Below are 22,316 nucleotides of genomic sequence, written 5' to 3'. Positions count from 1 at the left end.
AATGTATAATAAGAAGATTGTGGGAGGTGTACTGTTAGTGAGCATATCTCCTTTGCCAAGATAATCCATTCACCTGACAGGTGTGGCATATCAAGAAGATGATAAAACAGCATGATCATTACACAGGTGCACCTTGTGCTGGGGACAATTAAAGGCCACTCTAAACTGTGAAGTTTTTTCACACAACACAATGCCACAGATGTCTCAAGTTGAGGGAGCCTGCAATTGGCATGCTCACTGCAGGAATGTCCACCAGAGCTGTTGCCAGAGAATTTAATGTTAATTTCTCTACAATAAGTTTCCTCCAACATCGTTTTAGAGAATTTGGCAGTATGCCCAACCTTCCTCACAACTGCACACCATGTATATAGAGTTGTGTGGGCGAGCAGTTTGCTGATGTGAACAGAGTACCTCGTGGTCGCGGTGGGGTTATGGTATGGGCAGGCATAAGCTACGAACACAATTGCATTTTATCATGGCAATTTTATTGCACAGACATACCGTGACGAGATCCTTAGGCCCATTGGCGTGCAATTCTTCCGTCGCCATCATGTTTCAGCATGATGATGCACGGCCCTATGTCGCAAGGATCTGCACACAATTCCTGGAAGGTGAAAATGTCGTAGTTCTTTCATGGCCTACATACTCACCAGAAATGTCACCCGTTGAATATGGTACGTATAGGTTATCTACATTACAACCACAAACACTATGAATTTGATTATATGCCATATTATGCTAAAGTATAATACCAACCCCCCCACACTTTGTTTTACAGGCATGTATAGCTCAGTTCCCCAAGGACCACGCTGTCTTCAAATAAAATATTTTAATGTTTTTAATGTATTTTAACGCATTTTAATGTTTTTTAAAGACTCTTCAAAGATTAGTCCGAATGAGGACTAAAATATACTAATAAAACCTAAAATGTTTATGTAGGCTACCTTTTTATTTTCGATCAACTTTATTTGTGCTAAATAAATTGAAGTTGTTATAGTACTATTTAATTAAAGTATACTAAATGTAGCCTACTTCTAAGTGGGGCTGGAAACCCAATGTTGAATTGCATTTAAATCTATGTCAGGCAGAAATTAGTGTTTGAATCAGGAAAGTTACCTTTCCCGACCTCTACAAGCCAGCATTTTGAATTTACATGTTTAGTTATTTAGCAGACGCTCTTATCCAGAGCGACGTACAGTTAGTGAGTGCATACATTATTATAATTTTTTCATACTGGCCCCCCGTGGGAATCTAACCCATAACCCTAACGTTGCAAACGCCATGCTCTACCAACTGAGCTACATCCCTGCCGGCCATTCCCTCCCCTACCCTGGAGGACGCTGGGCCAATTGTGCGCCGCCCCATGGGTCTCCCGGTTAAAGGCTGAGCGTGTTGCTGTTTTAAAGCAAAATTCCTACAATTCTACATATTTTGCCATGGGGCAGAGAGGAACATTTGCAGTTTCATAGCTCATCTCATGCTGTTCTACACATTTTGCTCGGAGGCTGAGTGAATGTATCATTTTTAAAGCTAAAATATTTTATTTATTTTTCTAATTCGTCCATTGTATAGTCAGCGCGTTAACGTTTGAACTGTGCTCCAAATCGTTTTGAAATCAGCATCTGCGCCTGCAATTTAACATCACGAGCGGAACCTCTTATCATTGTCCTGTCTTGCCACAGCACTGTGAACCGCGGCACATTGAAGCACATGATTGGTCTAGTGATGTAGGGATTGGATGCATGTTTTAAAGAAACGCTCCTCAAGATTAGAGTGGAGTTGAATTAGTTTATAAAACTGTAAAATAAGTAAGTAGAATGGTAGCGCTGTTTTATGTACAATGTTGTCAACAAAATTAGGTTTCTTTTACTCCCGTCCCTATTGCAGAAGGCTGCCTTTTGACGGCATGTACTAAAGTCGATTTAGTGATTGACATTTAGGCTGTGACAACGAAAAGGCAGCAGACAGACCTACAGTATGTTTTAGCAGGGACGTTTGGTAGGGTGACCTGATTTGTAACAGATTGTTTACCTAAAAGTTTGAAATTTTTTTTTTTTGGGGGGGGGGGCAATAACTACAAAAATAATTTGGTTAGGGCAGATTTGTCATCTTGTCTTCAGGACATTTTATCTATTTACTTTATTTAGTCTGATCAGTGGAACAATTCTCATTCTTAACAATGGGCTAAAATAAAGGGTAATTACTGTGCTTGACAGCAAGAACACTACTTTATTCCCCACACTTATTTTATTATTCCACTTCCTAATATTGCCAATGTAATCACATATTTGAAATCTGATATGCCTATGTGTCTTTGAAAATTAATTGAGGCTATGTATACTGAACAAAAATATAAACGCAACATGCAATGATTTTACTGAGTTACAGTTCATATAAGTCAATTGAAATAATAAATTAGGCCTTTATCTATGGGTTTCACATGACTGGGCAGGGGTGCAGTCATGGGTGGGTTTGGAAGGGCATAGGCCCACCCACTGGGGAGCCAGGCCTAGCCAATCAGAATTAGTTTTTATTTAGTCTTTATTACAGACAGGAATACTCCTCAGTTTCATCAGCTGTCTGGGTGGCTGGTCTCAGACGATCCCGCAGGTGAAGAAGCCGAATGTGGAGGTCCTGGGCTGGCATGGTTACACGTGGTCTGAAGTTGTGAGGCGGTTGGACATACTGCCAAATTCTCCAAAATGACGTTGGAGGTGGCTTATGGTAGAGAAATAAACATTCATTTCTCTGGCAACAGCTCTGGTGGACATTCCTGCAGTCAGCATGCCAATTGCACGCTCCCTCATAATAATAATAATATGCCATTTAGCAGACGCTTTTATCCAAAGCGACTTACAGTCATCTTGAGACATCTGTGGCATTATGTTGTGTGACAACACTGCACATTTTAGAGTGGCCTTTTATTGTCCCCAGCACAAGGTGCACCTGGGTAATGATCATAGAAGCACAAGCATTTCGCTACACCCGCAATAACATCTGCTAAACACGTGAATGTGACCAATACCAATAGTCTCCCGAGTGGCGCAGTGGTCTAAGGCACTGCATCACAGTGCTAGCTGTGCCACTAGAGATCCTGGTTCGAATCCAGGCTCTGTCGTAGCCGGCCGTGACCGGGAGACCCATGGGGCGGCGCACAATTGGTCCAGGGTAGGGGAGGGAATGGCCGGCAGGGATGTAGCTCAGTTGGTAGAGCATGGTGTTTGCAACACCAGGGTTGTGGGTTCGATTCCCACGGGGGGCCAGTATAAAAAAATAATAATGTATGCACTCACTAACTGTAAGTCGCTCTGGATAAGAGCGTCTGCTAAATGACTAAAATGTAATGTAAATGTAATACAATTTGATTTGATGCTGTTTAATCAGCTTCTTGATATTCCACACCTGTCAGGTGAATGGATTATCTTGGCAAAGGAGAAATACTCACTAACAGGGATGTAAACAAATTTGTGCACAAAATTGAAGGGAAATAAGCTTTTTGTGCATATGGAACATTTCTGGGATCTTTACTTTCAGCTCATGAAATGAAACTCAGTCCCTACACCCAAACGAGGGCATTGCGTTCATCCACCTCTGGCCTGCTGGCTCCCCTTCCTCTGCGGAAGCATAGTTCCCGCTCAGCCCAGTCAAAACTGTTCGCTGCTCTGGCACCCCAATGGTGGAACAAGCTCCCTCACGACGCCAGGACAGCGGAGTCACTCACCACCTTCCGGAGACATTTGAAACCCCACCTCTTTAAGGAATACCTGGGATAGGATAAAGTAATCCTTCTACCCCCCCAAAAAAAATAAATAAATAAATAAAAAATTGTAAAGTGATTATCCCACTGGCTATAGGGTGAACGCACCAATTGGTGAGTCGCTCTGGATAAGAGCGTCTGCTAAATGACGTAAATGTGCCCTTGAGCAAGGCACTTAACCCTAATTGCTCCTGTAAGTCGCTCTGGATAAGAGCGTCTGCTAAATGACTAAAATGTAAATGTAAATGTAATAGGACCAACACTTTACATGTATGCATTTGTATTTTTGTTCAGTATATTTTTGCAGCCATTCATGGGCAGTTTTTAATAAGTCATACAAATAAGCATTGGATATGAAATGCTCCAGGAATCAAATATCATTTTTGACATTTTAGTATTGTGCACATGCTAGGCAACTCATAAACACATATTTTGTAGAGTAAGATGACGGCAAGGATCTTCAATTAATAGGCATAAACCACCTCAATATTGATATTCATTAGATTTTTCTTGAAGGTTTGGTGATTTTGAGAAATTAATTGTTATAACAATAACATTTTTAAACACCCAGCACTTGGGAAACATAGATCAGGGGTGGCCAACCCTCCCTGGAGAGCAAGCAGGATTTTTCTTCTAGCCCTATTTTAAAGAGAGAGTTCACCCAAAATACAAAATGTTTGTTTCCTTAACTTGAAAGCAGTATATGAACAAGGAGACTGCAATCTATGATTTGGTTACCCACTGCCATTAACCATTAATATTTCCTGTCCAGAGCCTTGGTGTAGCGGAAACACTACAACTTTCCACCTGAGAACAGGGATCAATCCCTGCTTCCAACCTTCCCACTGTTTCTAGCATTTGCCTGTCTCCCTATCTCATTTCATTACTGTCTGAATAAAGTGTTAAAATCCCTAAAAAAGACGGTATGTAATAAAATTTTTTGCATACTTTACATTTCATCCCCAAAAATTGCAAAGTAACAAAGTCGTCCAATTTAGAGTATTTATTTAATGTTCAAAGCTTCCTGAATACACCTGACCTGTGGTGGTTTTTATTTTAACATTTTCCGCTCTGGTCATAGGCCTAAGCCATGTCAAAATACGTAGAATAGAAGGAAATGAGCTTTAAAACAGTAAAATTATCCCACATCTAGGGGTTGTGCCAGTGGGCAAAGAAATTCACATAGCAAATCTCACTCCAAGCTTTAAAAGTTGGCAGCCCTGCTAAATGAACAACTGAAGTAGGCAGTGACATGATACATACAGCCATAGAAGCACAGTGACACCTCCATGCAGTCATATTTGTTGGTTATTGGGGCTGTGGCTTTCAGTTGGCTCTCTTTGACAACCCATCCCGTGAGAGTGAATGTCATTCTAGGTAATCTGTTCTGTTATATTTCATTAAATCTGACTAATCCAGTGCACTGCTTGCTATGAATTATATCTAATGGTGTTTGCATGTTTAGGTAAAATGACTAATGTCCTGTTTGGAACACTGACAAGTAAAGAGCAGTTTTTTTGTTGTTGTCCAATCTGATTTGGTGGGCCTGGCTCCCCAGTGGGCCCACCCGTGCCTACGCCCCTGGTTAAGAAACATAATGTAAAATCTTAGGTTACAACTAATAATTGTGAAAGAAGGGACATTTTCAGTCATGACCACTCCAGCTCTTAAGGTGGCAGTAAAAAGTATATACCTATTACAGAGAGAAGAAGAAAGAAGGGCTACCGTAAATCGCCACTATTTCCATTGCTTTGCGTCCACCGCCTGCTGATTGGTGGTAAATTGGGGCAGGGCTAGGGCAAATCAACAACGCTTTGCCGAATCTGGAGCAGTTCATGTATGTGATTGTGAAACATAGAAATTACCGCTCGATTAGACCTGGATTGGACACTATGGATCCCAATCGGATAATTCAAGCACTGAAAGGGACGATAGATCCCAACCTCCGGATAGCGGCTGAAAACGAACTCAATCAGGTGGGTGATGGCCAAAATAACTTTGTTGTTTTTGTTATCGGGGCAGCATGAACCCATTTCCAGAAAGGGGTGTCCGTGTTTATGATTTGGATCGCAACAAGGCCGTGTTTCGTGATCAATGACTAGTCGTTATATAACTTATATCTGCATCTCTCTGTTTATTGTGTAGGACACGGAACAGTAGATTGACATTTAATGTAACTTGCGACATAAACTGTTGCACTGGAGAACAATATAATTTTGAAGCAGTGTGTGCGCACACTGTGCTGCATTACAGAGATGGGGCTGTTCGTGAAACAATGTAGCAAGCGTCTGATTGGATTTTAATTGTAGACATGCGCGAGTTGTAACAATTGCAGCAATTTCAGCCAGCAATAGTAAAAGTTTTGATGGTTAAATTGGATTTGAGCGGTGAATTCGCCGAATCCCTCTTTCATCCAAAACCAAATCAAAATGCGATAGACAAATGCATCTTGTTAAAGCATCTTAAATGTTCAGTCTGCAGTTGCTACATTTATTTTTCGACTATAAATTCATAATATGTACCCATTGATTCTTGAAGAATATAACTTATAAATGCCTCATGAGTTTAGTTCAACTGTCGTACCCCACCAGAACTCAAAATATAAGCTTGTTTTACTGTTTGTAAATAAAGGAAACGTAAACAAACTCTATAGCCTCATGTTTATATCATGGATGGTCAGTCCTTGCATCCATATCTCTATCTACGAATTTGAGTGTAGTTACTTTTCTCCAGCCCCATCCATCAGCTTTTTACCGAATCAGGGGCGGGCAGAACGCTTTGTTATTGTTTCAACTGCTCATTGCCTTAATGAAAGATGGGTAACTTGCAGCATATGCAGGCCTAGGTCATGATTGCGTCACTGAAACTACATCTGCCATAGGCCTACACTGCCTTGACTTGGCATACTGTCCACTTCAGTAGGTATACACTAATCAGGACAAATTATTGGCGTCTCTGTGTTAAATGCCTGTCAGTCAGTGACGCTACCAAGTGAAATCAGGGGCATTTGCTGGAGACAGAATGCTGACTCTTCTGCAGCAGAGGAGCAGTTCGGACAGGGAGAGGAGGAGAGTGATAGAGGGAGATAAAGAAAGAGAAAGCATTCTGTACAAAATGTCCCTCATTTTTTAATTGTTGGTTGCTGGTTATATCTATGACAGACCATGGCTCTTTTTTACTACCTTAAATCTGATAACTGGTCTGGCAAGATTGATGTGAGCGTGCTTCACCTGTACTGTATTTTCCTTGTTCCTCAGTGATCCACCTCCTTACACTCTGCTCTATCATCATATAACTGTGTTGACCACTGTGCTCACTGTGTGCTGTAGATGTGAAACTGACAGCTGAAGTAGTCAGGTGCTTGACTGTATGTGGTCAGATTTGGGTTGAGCTCATTTTAAAGCAGTGTCTTATTTTGTGTGTTCCAGTCGTACAAGATCATCAACTTTGCCCCCACTCTGCTCCAGATCATTGTGTCTGAACAGGTGGAGTTCCCTGTTCGCCAAGCAGGTAAGAACCCTGCCCAAGAACATTACCTAAAGAACTGCATCTGGTTATTTTTAAAACATCACTGGACCAATGCAACAACTATAACCAATACTGATAATACTCTCACTTTGAGCTGGTTTCCTGGACACAGATTAAGCCTAGTCCTGGACTAAAGATCACTTTCAATGAAGATTCTTCATTTAGCATGCTTTTTAGTCCAGTACTAGGCTTGATCTGTGTCTGGGAAACTGGCAGAATTGTGTCAGTCTTGCCAGTCGGAGTGATGTTGTGATGTGTGATGTCATCTCTGTGCGCCAGCGGCCATCTACCTGAAGAACATGGTGAGCCAGTACTGGCAGGACCGTGAGCCCTCTCTAGGGGAGGTGGTGTTCCCCTTCAACATCCACGAGAACGACCGCACGCAGATCAGAGACAACATCGTGGAGGGCATCATCCAGTGTCCCGAGTCCATCCGGTGGGTCCTGCTGTCCTAACCTTAACTCCTTTACTCCCTTACCCCACTAACCCTTACCCCTTAGCCTAATACGCAGGGCAGGGGTGCCCTGCTCCAGTCCTCTGCTCTGCTGTACCTAGAGCCTTTGAAACCAGGTCACTTGACTGTGTAGTCAAGTGCCCAATGAAGAGGGATGGGAGGGTAAATTAGTGATGGCATGTTAAAGAAAGGATACAATGCTGATGTATTTGTGTGTATTCTGTATCCCAGGGCCCAGTTGACAGTGTGTTTGCGAGCCATCATAAAGCATGACTTCCCTGGGCGCTGGACGGCCATAGTGGATAAGATCGGCCTGTATCTGCAGTCTCAGAACAGTGGCAGCTGGTACGGCAGCCTGCTGGCCCTCTACCAGCTGGTCAAGACCTACGAGTGAGTCAACCAACCGCTGTTTTTTGTCCCTCCTGGGGACCCATCACTCTCACTAGTGATCAAGTCATAACGATGCTGTGTTTTGAGCCACTATTTTCAGTCCTAGTTTAGTAGTTCTAGTGTATAAGCTGAGTGATATAAATGATTATTCCATTTACATTTTTCAGTCATTGCACCCAGCCTGTTGTCGGTGATATCACGTCTGTGTGCTGATGTGCTGTGTGTGTCTGTGTCTGTGTGTGTCAGGTATAAGAAGGCGGAGGAGAGGGACCCGTTGCTAGCAGCCATGCAGATCTTCCTGCCCCGTATCCAGCAGCTCATCACCCAGCTACTGCCGGACGGCACCATCTTCTCTGTCCTCATACAGAAACAGATCCTCAAGATCTTCCACGCACTCGTACAGGTGCGAGAACGGACTGTGTCTGTGACTGACTGACTGACTGTGTGTGCGTGCGCACGTTTGTGTGATACTAACACCAGTCTCTATTCCGCTCCCAGTACTCCCTGCCTCTCCAGCTGATTAATAACACAGTAATTACCCAGTGGATGGAGATCCTCAGAGCTGTTATGGACAGAGATGTCCCCCCAGTAAGTTTGATTTCATCCTTCTTCATTGTGTAGACCTGTCTTTCTTCTGCAAATTCTTCTACCTACGTTTTTTATTCAATGGGAGTGGCGAACCTCTGTTGTGTGTGGTTGCTAGGAGACGTTGGAGGTGGATGAGGACGACCGTCCTGACTTGGTGTGGTGGAAGAGTAAGAAGTGGGCCCTATACATCATCACCAGACTGTTCGAGAGGTGAGGGGGCACGGGAGATGTATTTGTGTGTTGATGAATTTGGACGTATGTAGATGTGAATGTGGGTTGATGTGAATATGTTTGTGTGGATCTTGATCTGAGCCTTTTTCACCCTAACCATGTTGTTCTGTACTTGTGTGGTAGGTATGGAAGCCCAGGCAACGTGACAAAGGAGTACTTTGAGTTTGCAGACTTTTTCTTGAAGACGTACGCTGTAGGGATCCAACAGGTAAGAGTTTGTATCACTAAATGTGACATCAAGCTTGAATGTTTAGATGTCTGTTGTCCACATCTACCAATGTTGATGTGTATATGAGCAGCAGTATTCTTCTGTTTAGTCTGACCCCGTACGATCTGATGCGACCCCGTCTCTCCTTCAGGTCCTGTTGAAGGTGGTGGACCAACACAGACAGAAGCAGTATGTCACACCTCACGTCCTCCAGAAATCTCTTAACTACCTAAACCAGGGCCTTTCTCACTCCCTCACCTGGAAACACATAAAGCCACACATGCAGGTGGGTCACACACACACACAGACCCTGAATGACCTGTACGACCGGAACCAGGGGCCTGTCTCACTCCCTCACCTGGAAATACATGAAGCTGCACATGCAAGTGGGTCACACAGACACCACTACACCTGTACCCCTGTGACATGTTAATAATAATGGATTTGATTTATATATAGCGCTTTTCCATCACGTGGGATTGTGTGTGAAATTACACATTGTTATACCGGTGTTAAATCTGTGTTTATAGGGTTGTGACATTACAACTTGGATTGAGTTACAGTATGTGGCAGGTGATGGTCAAAGTTTAATTTGTTTAATCGTTATGTCCGCATTTAGATCAGCTGTTTAATATACTTTGTAATTGAGCTAATCTGAATAATGGTATGCTTCTGAAAACTATTGTACAATCCCACTTATAGTAGTGTAGTTAGTAGTTAACCTGAGTGTGTGTACTGGGTGTTCCACAGACCATCAGCCAAGAGGTGATCTTCCCTCTAATGTGTTACAAAGATGAGGATGAGAAACTGTGGCAGGAGGATCCATACGAGTACATCCGCATGAAGTTCAGTGAGTACTCACACGTTCTATAACTCAATCTTAGTAGTTATGGAGGTAGTGGGACATCTTATGGTCAATATAAGGCATGACATGTTAAATTGAAATTGAATGGCTTCCATAGAATAGACATACAGTAAGCTTGACTGTGTTTTCTTCTCTGTTCCAGATGTGTATGATGACCATGCCCTCCCTGCCACTGCCGCCCAGAGCCTCCTATGTAAAGCAGCCCGCAAGAGGAAGGAGGTGAGTGGAGAACCACATTAGAACCAAAGAAAAATGACCCAACAGTCCTAAATAGCTTACTTTCCTCATTTCCTTTCCTTAACTGAGACTTCTCTGATATGACGTGCATCACTGCTCTGTCCCCCCTCTTCCCAGGTGCTTCCCCAGATGATGGAGTTCTGCCACCAGATCATGATGGAGCCCTCTGCTGACCCCCGCAGGAAGGATGGGGCGCTGCACGTCATCGGCTCACTGGCCGAACTCCTACTGAAGGTCAGCCGTGTGTGTGTCTGTTACTTTGTGTGTGTCTCTCTCTCTGTACGTTCCCTTCTTGTTTTATGACCTGTTTAGTCTATCTGTGACGGAGTCCTCCCTCTTCTTCCTGTTGTCGTGCTGTAGAAGCGAGTGTACAGGGAGCAGATGGAGCTGATGTTACAGAACTATGTGTTCCCTCTACTGAACTCCCCTCTGGGATACCTCCGGGCCAGGGTGAGACACACACACACACACACACATGCTTTCACTTCAGACCCCCTCTAACCCAACCTTCAAGCCCTTCTCATGGAGCTGAGAATGAGTGTGTAAGAACATGCATGTGTGTGATCGTGTGTTAGCAGTTCTTCAATCTTTAAAATGGCTCCTTCCCTCTTTATACCTACAGTCCTATTGGGTGGTACATTCCATACATGTGAGTCAGAACGGTCTGTCAGTCCTGTTTTATATAGATTAAACATCCCCCTTCCCCTTGCTGCATTTCTTTACCCTCCTCAACCCTGCTCTTTTACTTACTGTCCATCTTCAGGCAGGTGAACGTGTTGGGGAGCACCACTGCACATTTTGGTGACGTGAAGTGGAGAGTGCCGATTTGTACTTAATGTGGATAGGCGTCAAACTGATAGCGATGCTCATCCGTGTGGTGTATAGATTAGTGATTGTGACCCTGTGTTTGTCCTCAGTCCTGCTGGGTGCTGCACTCGTTCAGTCCGCTGCGTTTCCATAACGAGCTGGTCCTGAGGAACGCGGTGGAGCTGGTCAAACAGGACCTCATAGCAGACAAGGAGATGCCCGTCAAGGTGGAGGCTGCTATCGCCTTGCAGACACTGGTCAGCAACCAGGAGCAAGGTCTGAGACTCACATTCATGCATGGACATGTGCACATGCATACACAAATGCACAAGTGTCGCTAGCACAGACACACAAACACACTGAACCTTCTCTCTCCCTCTCTTTAGCTAAGGTCTACATCAGGCCCTACATCCGGCCTGTCATGCAGGAGCTGCTCCACGTCATCAAGGAGACGGAGAACGATGACCTCACTAATGTCATTCAGAAGATGATCTGTGAGTACAACCAAGAAGTGGCCGTCATCGCCGTCGACATGACCCAGAACCTGGTATGCCCCCTACGCCTCCGCTGGCCTGATCTACTGTTTATCAGTATCTGTGTGTGTCTTTGTGTCTTGTGTGTGTGTGTGTGTGTGTAAGTCTTTGTATGTATACATGTTAAGATTTTCACCATTATGATGCTATATAAAGAGTGAGAAGTAAGAGTGCGTCTGTCTCTCTGTGTGTGTGTGTGTAACCACCCCCTGTGTCTGGTTGTGTGTGTAAAGGCATCCGCATGCTTCCCATCCGAACAGTTTGTGCATATATTATTACATTTTGTGACGTTTTGGTGTTCGGCAAGGGTTTTTTCGGCTGTTCGTGCACACATTTTTTCTCGAGGCAAGCCGAAGTCGGTAGCCGTGAAATACTGCACCAAACATCTTAGTTAGATGTAAAATTGCGTGACTAAGATCTCCTAGGCATGACAGATTTCTTGAATTATCTTATATTAATTCTGACTATTTTGGCTATGGTGTCTCTAGATGGACAAACAGTACAATTGCCACTTTTTTTCTCGTTTTTCAAGCAAAGGTCTTTTAAGCGAGCACGGCCAAACCGACGCATGCGTTTTAACACCACCTGCATATGTGTGTGTATCCAGGCTGAGATCTTCACCAAGGTGCTACAGAGTGACGAGTATGAGGAAAGTGAAGACAAGACTGTGATGGCTCTGGGGATCCTCAGTACCATAGACACCATACTCACTGTTATGGAGGACCACAAGGAGGTGAGACCGACCAACTGTATACTCACGCACACATTCTACAGATGTACAGTACACACACTCACCCTACTCCGAATCTAGTCCTCTGAAGCTGCAGTTGAATGTGTGATTGGATTTTGATCGCTTCCTCTTCCCTGCTTTGTTTGAACACACAGTGTTATTGAACATGCTGTAAATGTTGTGTCAGACTAGGGCTGTGACGGTCATGGAATTTTGGATGACGGTAATTGGCCAGCCAAATGACTGTGCTCACCGTAATAACCGTTTTTTTCTTTTACGCATATTTTTCCTCTCCGCTCCTGATTGCATGTGCCGCCATAGAAATAGAATGAATAGAACGGGAGTCCCCATTCAAGTCAATGATGGCATAATGGGTGGACTGGCGGCCATTGCGAGTTTACCCATAGATGTAAAAACAGGAAGTGCACTCATCAATATGTGCTGTGATTTGTTGATTGAACTCAACTGACGTTACACAAAATACATTCCATTGCATGAGCCAACTCAGTTAACATAATTTGAATTAACAATATACACTACCGGTCAAAAGTTTTAGAACACCAACTCATTCAAGGGTTTTTCTTTATTTTTACTATTTTCTACATTGTAGAATAATAGTGAAGACATCAAAACTATGAAATAACACATATGGAATCATGTAGTAACCAAAAAAGTATTAAAGAAATCAAAATATTTTAGATTCTTCAAAGTAGCCACCCTTTGCCTTGATGACAGCTTTGCACACTCTTGGCATTCTCTCAACCAGCTTCACCTGGAATGCTTTTCCAACAGTCTTGAAGGAGTTCCCACATATGCTGAGCACTTGTTGGCTGCTTTTCCTTCACTCTGCGGTTCGACTCAATTTGGTTGAGGTCGGGGGATTGTGGAGGCCAGGTCATCTGATGCAGCACTCCTTCACTCTCCTTCTTGGTCAAATAGCCCTTACACAGCCTGGAGGTGTGTTGGGTCATTGTCCTGTTGAAAAACAAATGAGATGGGACGGCGTATCGCTGCAGAATGTAGTCATGCTGGTTAAGTGTGCTTTGAATTCTAAATAAATCACAGACAGTGTCACCAGCAAAGCACTGCCACACCATAACACCTCCTCCTCCATGCGTTACGGTGGGAAATACACATGCGGAGATCATCCGTTCACCCACACGCGTCTCACAAAGACACGGGGGTTTGAACCAAAAAACTTGAATGAACTTATCCTCTGCAGAGGTAACTCTGGGTCTTCCATTCCTGTGGCGGACCTCATGAGAGCCAGTTTCATCATAGTGCTTGATGGTTTTTGTGACTGCACTTACATTTACATTTTAGTCATTTAGCAGACGCTCTTATCCAGAGCGACTTACAGTTACTGCATACATTTTTTCATACTGGTCCCCCGTGGGAATCGAACCCACCACTTTAAGAAACTTTCAAAGTTCTTGAAATATTCTGTATTGACTGACCTTTATGTCTTAAAGTAATGATGGACTGTTGTTTCTCTTTGCTTATTTGAGCTGTTCTTGCCATAATATGGACTTGGACTTTTACCAAATAGGGCTATCTTCTGTATACCCCCCCTACCTTGTCACAACACAACTGATTGGCTCAAACACATTAAGAAGGAAAGGAATTCCATAAATGAACTTTAAAGAAGGCACACCTGTTCATTGAAATTCATTCCAGGTGACTACCTCATGAAGCTGGTTGAGAGAATGCCAAGAGTGTGCAAAGCTGTCATCAAGGCAAAGGGTGGCTACATTTTAGTCATTTAGCAGACGCTCTTATCCAGAGCGACTTACAGGAGCAATTAGGGTTAAGTGCCTTGCTCAAGGACACATCGGCAGATTTTTCACCTAGTCGGCTCGGGGATTAGAACCAGCGACCTTTCGGTTACTGGCACAACGCTCTTAACCACTAAGCTACCTGCCGCTCATTGAAGAATCTAAAATCTCAAATATATTTTGATTTCTTTAATACTTTTTTGGTTACTACATGATTCCATATGTGTTATTTCATAGTTTTGATGTCTTCACTATTATTCTACAATGTAGAAAATAGTAAAAATAAATAAAAAAATAAAAACCCTGGAATGAGTAGGTGTTCTAAAACCTTTGACCGGTATTGTACATTTCAGCAAGGAGCAACAAAGTTTCATAGCGTTGTTAAGAGTTCATGTTACCGCAGAAACAGACTCAACTGCACGAATGCGCCGCCGTCCCACCTTCAGTCAGCTGTTTGTTCCATATTTTACGGTTATGACGGTTCTTTTATTTTCATGGCGGTCTTCATCAATAACCGTCGGTTATACGGTAATTGTGCCAGCCTTATGTCAGACAGATATTAGCCTGGGATCAATAGATGATCTTTGACCTTTGGTCTCTCTTTCTGTCTGTATCTCTCCGCTCTTGCTCTTTTTTTCTCTTCTCGGTCTCTCTCGCCTTCTTGACTACCTCTCGTTCTTTTGTTATCGCGTTCTTTCTCTTCCCCTCTCTCCCTCTTCATCTCCCTCTCTCAGATCACACAGCAGTTGGAGGGCATCTGTTTACAGGTGATCGGCCTGGTGCTGCAGAAGCCCATCATAGGTATGGCAGGTGTGTGCTTGCGTCACTGTCTGTTTTTGTGTGTACACACATACTAATGTGTTTGATGTGTGTCTCTTCCTCTCTGTGACCTTTTGTGTGTTTGTGTGCTTTTCACACACACATTACACAATAACCATATTAATCTCACTTTCCTGTTCCAGTGAGCTACCCCCCTCTCTTGTATAACACCTTGTCTATTTCCGTCTCACAATGAACACTGTCTAATTTATCAAAAGCTGTTCCCCTTGCGCTTCCGAAATCCCAGATGACCAGGCACCATTCATGCCTGTAATTGGCTCGTGTGTTTCTGGGTGTGTAATCCCATCTGCGGTGTGTGTGTGTGTGTGTGTGTGTGTGTGTCTGTCATCACCTCTGTGCTGTGTGTGTATAATGAATGGATTATGTGATAACCTGTTACAATGAGAGTTTTATTCAAGAGGAGTGGGGGTCACTGTGGAAGATTATTTCTTTCTCAAAGGGAAATATCAATTCTATGATCTGTTTTCTCCTCTCCTCCCTCCCCTCCAGAGTTCTATGAGGAGATTCTGTCCCTGGCGTTTGGACTGACCTGTCAGACCATCTCCCCACAGATGTGGCAGCTACTGGCAGTGCTCTACGAGGTCTTCCAGCATGACTGCTTTGACTACTTCACAGGTACAGTACTGAGTCACTGGTCAACATTCACCTGCCTGTTAGTGAGTATATTGGGCCTACACACCTGTCTAGGTGAACATTGAATATCACTGTGAATGTAATGTAGAATAACATGATGATGAAGCTGATACTGGTCAAACATGATGATGATGATCATGGTCTGTTTGTGTATGTTCTCTTTCAGATATGATGCCTCTTTTGCACAACTACGTTACCGTGGATACGGACATGCTCCTGTCCAACCCCAAGTACTTAGAGGTCATATACACCATGTGCAAAAAGGTGAGTGTGAGCATATGCATGCGTGTGTCCAGGTAGGGTTTGATGAAGTGTCTCGTGTTCTGACCTTTGACTCCTGTGCTATAGGTGCTGACCAGTGATGCAGGTGAGGATGCAGAGTGTCACGCTGCTAAGCTGCTAGAGGTCATCATCCTCCAGTGTCGGGGGAGGGGCATCGACCAGGTGAGCGGGACCCCGGCGGCTTCTGGGTAGTATTTAAGGGTAGACGTGGTCCCAGTTCAGCCCAAATCAGTTTGCATGGTCTTACCTTTCCATACCCTGAATCTCCCGTTGGGAGTGATGATTGCTATCAATATTGTATTGATTCTTCTCTCTCACCCCCATGTGATTTGGCACAGTTTTAATGATCGTCCTGTAAATGTAATGTCAGACAGATATTATCCAGTCAGCCATAGCTATCTCTCGCTCTCTCTCTCCCTCTCCACCTCCCACCTTCCTCCAGTGTATCCCGTTGTTCGTGGAGGCTGTGTTGGAGCGCCTAACCAGAGGTGTGAAGTCCAGTGAGCTGAGGACCATGTGTCTGCAGGTGGCCATTGCTGCTCTCTACTACAACCCAGCCCTGCTCATCCACACGCTGGACAACATGCAATTCCCCCACAGCCCACAGCCCATCACCGCACACTTCATCATCCAGTGGATGAATGATACTGAGTTCTTCCTGGGGTAAGTGTATAAACTAAGCCATACGCACTACATCCTACCCCCTATACACTACCAACTATAAAGTACACAGTGGATAAACAACGTGCCCTAAACCATGTTCCCTAAATACTGCTAGACCCATACTGTATATGGTCCACTTCATCAGTGGTGACTTTAGCATGTACATTTAGGTGGGGCAAACTATATATTTATTTATTTTTTATGCATGCCAGCAAAGCCACAACACAATACATTAATTGCACTATAACGGTGACAAACGGTGCCCACAAAATGTTAGGGCCTACATAAAGCTGTCCCAACAGCAGTCCCAACACCTTACCAGTGCTACACCTGGCTATCAGCAGAGCCTTGTCTGGCAGCGAAACAGTTAATTCAGCCTCATTTACTGCCTTAAAAAAAAAACATAGCTGAGATGGTTGACTTGCTTAAACAAATGTGGTTTCTACTGACAATTGAGATGTACAAACTAGCATAAGGGAATGATGAGCGGATAAGAGGCCATCCGTAATTTTGATTAAGACATTAATGAGCGAGCTAGGACGGACGTAGTCAATATAACTATTTGTTCAGCACTTTTGAAATGTACAGCGACAGAATTCAGAACATGGGCCGTTCTTACAGTATTCTCCCTGTACACCAAGTCAGAACCGTAGGATAAATAAAAGGGGCATATAAGTAGACAATGAAATATTTGATGATTATTTTTCTCAAAAACAGGCTATAAGGTACACGTGCACCACCAAATCAGAACAGTAGGCGAAATTAAGAGGGGGAAATGGGACCAAATTATTAGGGTGAGGCACATGGGCTACTAACAGCTTACTCCACAACATACAATTAGTATTACTTTCTTAGCTACAGTATACATATCTCCCTGGCATATTACGTCATTTATGCAGCAGCATACAATACATTTTTGGACTCACCGTGTTGTGCCGTGCTCACTTGAACAGGAAGGTGGCGCGGCGGTCCTTCATGGGCAAACTTTGTCATCAAAGTCTGGCATTCTCTGGATTTATGGTGCTTTCAAGACAAGAAAGAGGCCCGAGTTCCCGACGTTCAATTCCGAGTTGGATGACCGTTCAAAACGTATTTTCCCAGTCATCGCAGTGCTAGCTGTGCCACTAGAGATCCTGGTTCGAATCCAGGCTCTGTCGTAGCCGGCCGTGACCGGGAGACCCATGGGGCGGCGCACAATTGGCCCAGCGTCGTCCAGGGTAGGGGAGGGAATGGCCGGCAGGGATGTAGCTCAGTTGGTAGAGCATGGCGTTTGCAACACCAGGGTTGTGGGTTCGATTCCCACGGGGGGCCAGTATGGAAAAAATATATTATAATGTATGCACTCACTAACTGTAAGTCGCTCTGGATAAGAGTGTCTGCTAAATGACTAAAATGTAAATGTAAAGCTATTTTTTTCCCCCAGTTCCCAGTTGTCTTGAACTCACTGAAGTCAGATTTCCCAGTTCTGAGTTTCCAGTTCTTTTGAGTGCGGCAGAAGTCATGCTGGATTTACAGCATGGCCAAAGTTGAATGTTTATCCTTTTAAGCTTGGAAAAGAGACCTTTAAACCCAGACTTGGAACCACAAACCCACTCCACTGAATAGCAGACTAGTGATTGCTTTGCAATGCTTGCAGTTAGCCACTAATTCCTTCCAAACCACTCATTGTTGAATTTGAGATTTCCAACTTGTTGTGTAATGTTTATGGCCGATGAGCACCGATACATTTTATCTATAATTTCTCTTCATTATTTCTCTTCATATGACAAGGATTAAAAATGATTTGCCAGTAGATTGTTGACTTGATTCATGATGATGACTGCTAGCTAAGATTTTGAAAGTATGATGTTGACATGATCAGTCCAATCAAAGCCACTGTAGATATAACGTGATGACTGTGGCCAATGACCTTGAGCCTTCTTGGATGGGCACTTCTAATGTAACTCTATGGCAGCACCCAAGGGGCTTGAACTTTCGAGCTCTACCCTTAGATTTGGCAGTGACGTAGTGTCCCCATGAGTGACAGAACACTGAGCCAATCACGGCGCAACTAAAGAACATTGCCCAATCATGGTGCAACTAGTGAACATTACCAACCCCTATGCTCCATATTTTCCGATGGCTGCCCCACCACCTCAGAAAGCACTGAGCTAGGCTGAAACATCTGCATTTTGGAGCTGCCTTAGTAAAGAAAGCAAAAAAGAGACAAGGTTTGTATGCAGCGTTATTAACTCAATGATTATTTTCTTTTTTTATATATATTTTTTTACATTGTTTGCAAACTGATATGTGACACATTAATGTCAAAATAACATGCAAAACAGGCAACCCCCACCCTAAAAAGGTGGGGCTCAAAACAGGTGGGGCTCCACCTGCCCTGAATGACGGGTCGCCACTGCACTTCATCAACTATACTGTTAGTCATCGCTGAGTCACACTGTGGTCTTCCTACAGCAGTGTAAAAACATATGGGGGATATACACTTTATACCTACTACAGTACACTATACATGATTTATTCACCACCTACCTGTAGTTCATTCTCTTTTTCCCTCTCTCCCTCCCTCCCTCCCTCCCAGGCTCCATGACCGTAAGATGTGTATCATTGGACTGAGTGTTCTGATGGAGCTACCCTCCAGGCCAGTGGTGGTAGAGGGGGTAGCGGCTCAGATCGTCCCCAGCGTCCTGCTCCTGTTCCTGGGCCTCAAACACCTGTACTCCTCCCGCCTCCTCAACAAGCCAGACCTACTGGCCTGCACTGGGGTACCAGAGGAGGACCAGAACGGTGAGAGGAGACGAGGAAAATGGGAAAACAGGCGACAGAGGAGGGGAGGAGAGGAGACAGGACAAATGAGAGAGGAATGGAGAGAACAGGCAAGAGAGGAGGAGAGAAAAGGAAAGGAGAGATGCTAATACTGTTGAATCAAACCCGCTTCTTGGAAGCCATTGGGTAGGGCCAGGTATAATGTAAATGTTAGAAAATTTAGACACTACAAGCCCTAGCTATGGATATGGTAGCTCAGTTTACACACACACTTGACATAGAATCAGTCCTCAGCTGTTCACATGTGTGTTGCTTTACACATCTATGGCTAGGTTCCAATATCTCTGGACCTCTCTCTCTCTCGCTTGACTTCTCACTCTGCCTTCAGGTCATATTAGTTGCACTACATTTCCCTACATGCTCAGGGCAGCTGTGCTGGCGTTCCTCAGTCAAGTGTAAAGAACCTGGAGTTCCAGAATATTCAGAATGCTTCTGGGGGTTGTAGTGTTATTGTGCAGTCAGACACACAGGCAGTAGATGAGACTAGCTCAGAGGAGATGACATGGAGGGTCCCTCTGTAACTTTTAGCCTCCATATTTTCTCCATTTGAGTTAATTTACCTTCTGGGAATATGGGAGTGTTAGTTGGCACGGCAGGGTACAGAGGAGGTTAAGATGAAGGAAATGGTTAAGTATGTTAGCTAAGCAGCTGCCACTGTAATTGTGCATATTAAAATGGCATTATGAAAAATTGTGCCTTTCAAAAAGGTAAAAGTGTAATTTTTTTCTATTCATACTGTTTTTATATGTGTGTGTTTCTCTGTCTGCGTGTGTGTTGCGTCCACAGAGGAGATCCCCAGCGATGAGGATGAGGTGAATGAGAACCGTAACACAATGATGCAACAGCAGTCCAGCACGCCCGTAGGCCACGAGGAGGAGGATGAGGATGATGATGATGATGATGACTACTGGGATGAAGAGGGGCTGGAGGGGACACCCCTGGAGGAGTACAGCACGCCCCTGGACTATGACAATGGAGAGGACGAGTACCAGTTCTTCACCGCCGCCCTACTCAGTAAGGGTTACACATCTACACACCAACTCACACACCAACTCACACACAGCTACTTGTACACACACACAGGCATTTAACTCTTACTCTCTCCTGTGTGTACTATAGGGGTCCAGAACACAGACCAGCCTTGGTACCAGTCTCTGACCACACCCCTCAGTGATGACCAGAAGAAACAGCTGCAGGAGATCTACAGCCTGTCCCAGCAGAGGAGGAGCACAGCCGCAAAGGGCCAATGGTGAGGCAGAAGAGGACCAATGGGGAGAGAGGACAGGGGGCCAATGGGGAGAGAGGACAGGGGGCCAATGGGGAGAGAGGACAGGGGGCCCAGTGCCAATGGAGAGGGAGTAGAGGGCTAAAAGGCCAATGGGTTGGGAGATGGTGAGGCTGAAGAATAAGGATGCAGGGTTGAAAATAAAAAATACAACAACAGTAAAAGGCTAGTTGATAAAAAAATGTATTTTGACCAGTATTGCCAACTTAGCGACTTCGTCGCTATATTTAGCGTGTATTCAGACTCCTCTAGCGACACATTTGCGAAAAAAGCGACTAGTGAAAAATCTAGCAACTTTTTCTGGTGTTATTGGAGACTCTGACGTGAAAGCACGTATCGTTCTTACTCTTCTCAACGAGCATCAGGTGCCGTGGGCCCCACCCCTGTCCCAAAGCACTCACAGGCGGCCCAGTCCTCGCGCAGCTTTTTACTCACTTTTTGTCTCTCCCACAACATTATTCCTCTCTCCTACAGCGTCCATCACAATTACATGGACAATTATGCAAATTGGGTGACGATGTCATTTAGCGACTTTTAGGACAGCCAATAGCTACTTTCCTTACTGAGGAGTTGGCAACACTGATTTTGACAAGCATGCTGTATTTTCCATCACGTTGAGTCCTAACACTGTGTCCTGTTTCAGAGCTGTAAGGGACATGACTGGAGGCCTGGATGGAAGGAGGAGTAGCAGAGTTCTGGCCTGATTTGAAGTGGATTTAACACACACCAAGAACTGTTTCAGTCCAGATCAGACCAGATCTAACTAGACTTTACTGATCCCACCAAGACCAGGCCATCTTGAACCATAACTGAACTGGGTGGAGACCCATCAGAGACCATAACACCAGGACTTTACACACTTTACGGTTCACAACCCAGACCGTAACTGGACCACACTCACCCCGGAGAGAGAGAGAGAGTGTGTGTGTGTGTGTGTGTGTGAGATTGATGTCCTGCTCTGTATCACTGACCAGCGAATTCATCTTTTAGTACAGTGCAGTCCTTGATTCTGTAACTGTGTGAATGTAAGTATTGTACACAAAATGTCTGTTTCTCTGTAGCCTGACTTTTGTATGGTCTAGAGAGGACTGGGCAGATGTCCTTGGTTGCCATGGCATCGATCAGAACCATGTGTCCGTTAGTCTGAACCAAGGCTGTGGTGCTAACAGACGGACAGACAGACGTGTTTGGGGTGAAACCTTAAGGGTAAGGGGGTCAATGACCTTTGACCCAGGGGGGTGTTCCTTTCACACTGATTAAATGTAATAGGGGGCAGGATGGTGGGAGGAGGAGGAGGAAAGGTTTTGTTTGTCTTTTTTGTTTTTATAACTGTTTTCATTTAACTTAAGAAAATCATAAACGTTCATGTAACATCTAGCCCTGTGCTTTTTCTTGTTAAGTTATTATAGTGTGTGTTTGTAGGTGTGTGTGTGTACCTCTGTGCCTGCAGGTGTGTGTGTGGGTTAAGTTTTTATATTGATTTCACAGAGAACATGTGGATAGCTGAAACTTTCCGTCTTTGAACATCTCTTCCTCTTTTGTTGAATCAATACTAGGTCAGAGTTCACTGCTGCGATCAATCCTCATTTATAAAACATCCAGCTCAATAACACACAGATGGATTGAACAACTACTGTAACATCATGCAGGTTAACAGTTTCAGCAGGAGTAAACATGTTTTCATAAC

At 44.2% G+C, this 22,316-nt stretch overlaps 1 protein-coding gene across 2 annotated transcripts; it reads left to right on the top strand.

Moving 5' to 3' along the window:
• The first annotated feature begins 5,555 nt into the window (after positions 1–5,555).
• LOC121575716 (importin-8-like) lies at positions 5,556–22,006 on the top strand. 2 transcript variants are annotated; one of them, XM_041889008.1, is made up of 25 exons: positions 5,556–5,733; positions 7,186–7,267; positions 7,565–7,721; positions 7,971–8,129; positions 8,376–8,532; positions 8,628–8,717; positions 8,833–8,927; positions 9,072–9,156; positions 9,308–9,442; positions 9,907–10,006; positions 10,164–10,240; positions 10,376–10,492; positions 10,619–10,708; positions 11,176–11,341; positions 11,452–11,612; positions 12,206–12,331; positions 14,838–14,904; positions 15,433–15,558; positions 15,743–15,840; positions 15,925–16,020; positions 16,301–16,521; positions 19,100–19,305; positions 20,131–20,358; positions 20,464–20,593; positions 21,273–22,006. In XM_041889008.1, coding segments are annotated over exons 1-25 (3,111 nt in total). In that variant the 5' UTR covers positions 5,556–5,592; the 3' UTR covers positions 21,274–22,006. The 2 variants fall into 2 exon arrangements, with proteins under 2 accessions (XP_041744942.1, XP_041744941.1); XM_041889007.1 differs by having other exon boundaries at positions 14,838–14,913.
• The last annotated feature ends 310 nt before the right edge of the window (positions 22,007–22,316 follow it).

The sequence above is a fragment of the Coregonus clupeaformis genome, unplaced genomic scaffold, assembly GCF_020615455.1.
Source record: "Coregonus clupeaformis isolate EN_2021a unplaced genomic scaffold, ASM2061545v1 scaf0009, whole genome shotgun sequence".
Classification (NCBI taxonomy): Eukaryota; Metazoa; Chordata; class Actinopteri; order Salmoniformes; family Salmonidae; genus Coregonus; species Coregonus clupeaformis.
This window is presented reverse-complemented; position numbering and strand designations above follow the sequence as displayed.

Coding starts and splice junctions, on each gene's coding strand:
- LOC121575716 (XM_041889007.1), top strand. CDS start 5,593: ATGTATGTGATTGTGAAACATAGAAATTACCGCTCGATTAGACCTGGA. Junction 7,268..7,564: donor GTTCCCTGTTCGCCAAGCAG/GTAAGAACCCTG, acceptor TCTGTGCGCCAG/CGGCCATCTACCTGAAGAAC. Junction 11,342..11,451: donor GGTCAGCAACCAGGAGCAAG/GTCTGAGACTCA, acceptor CCCTCTCTTTAG/CTAAGGTCTACATCAGGCCC.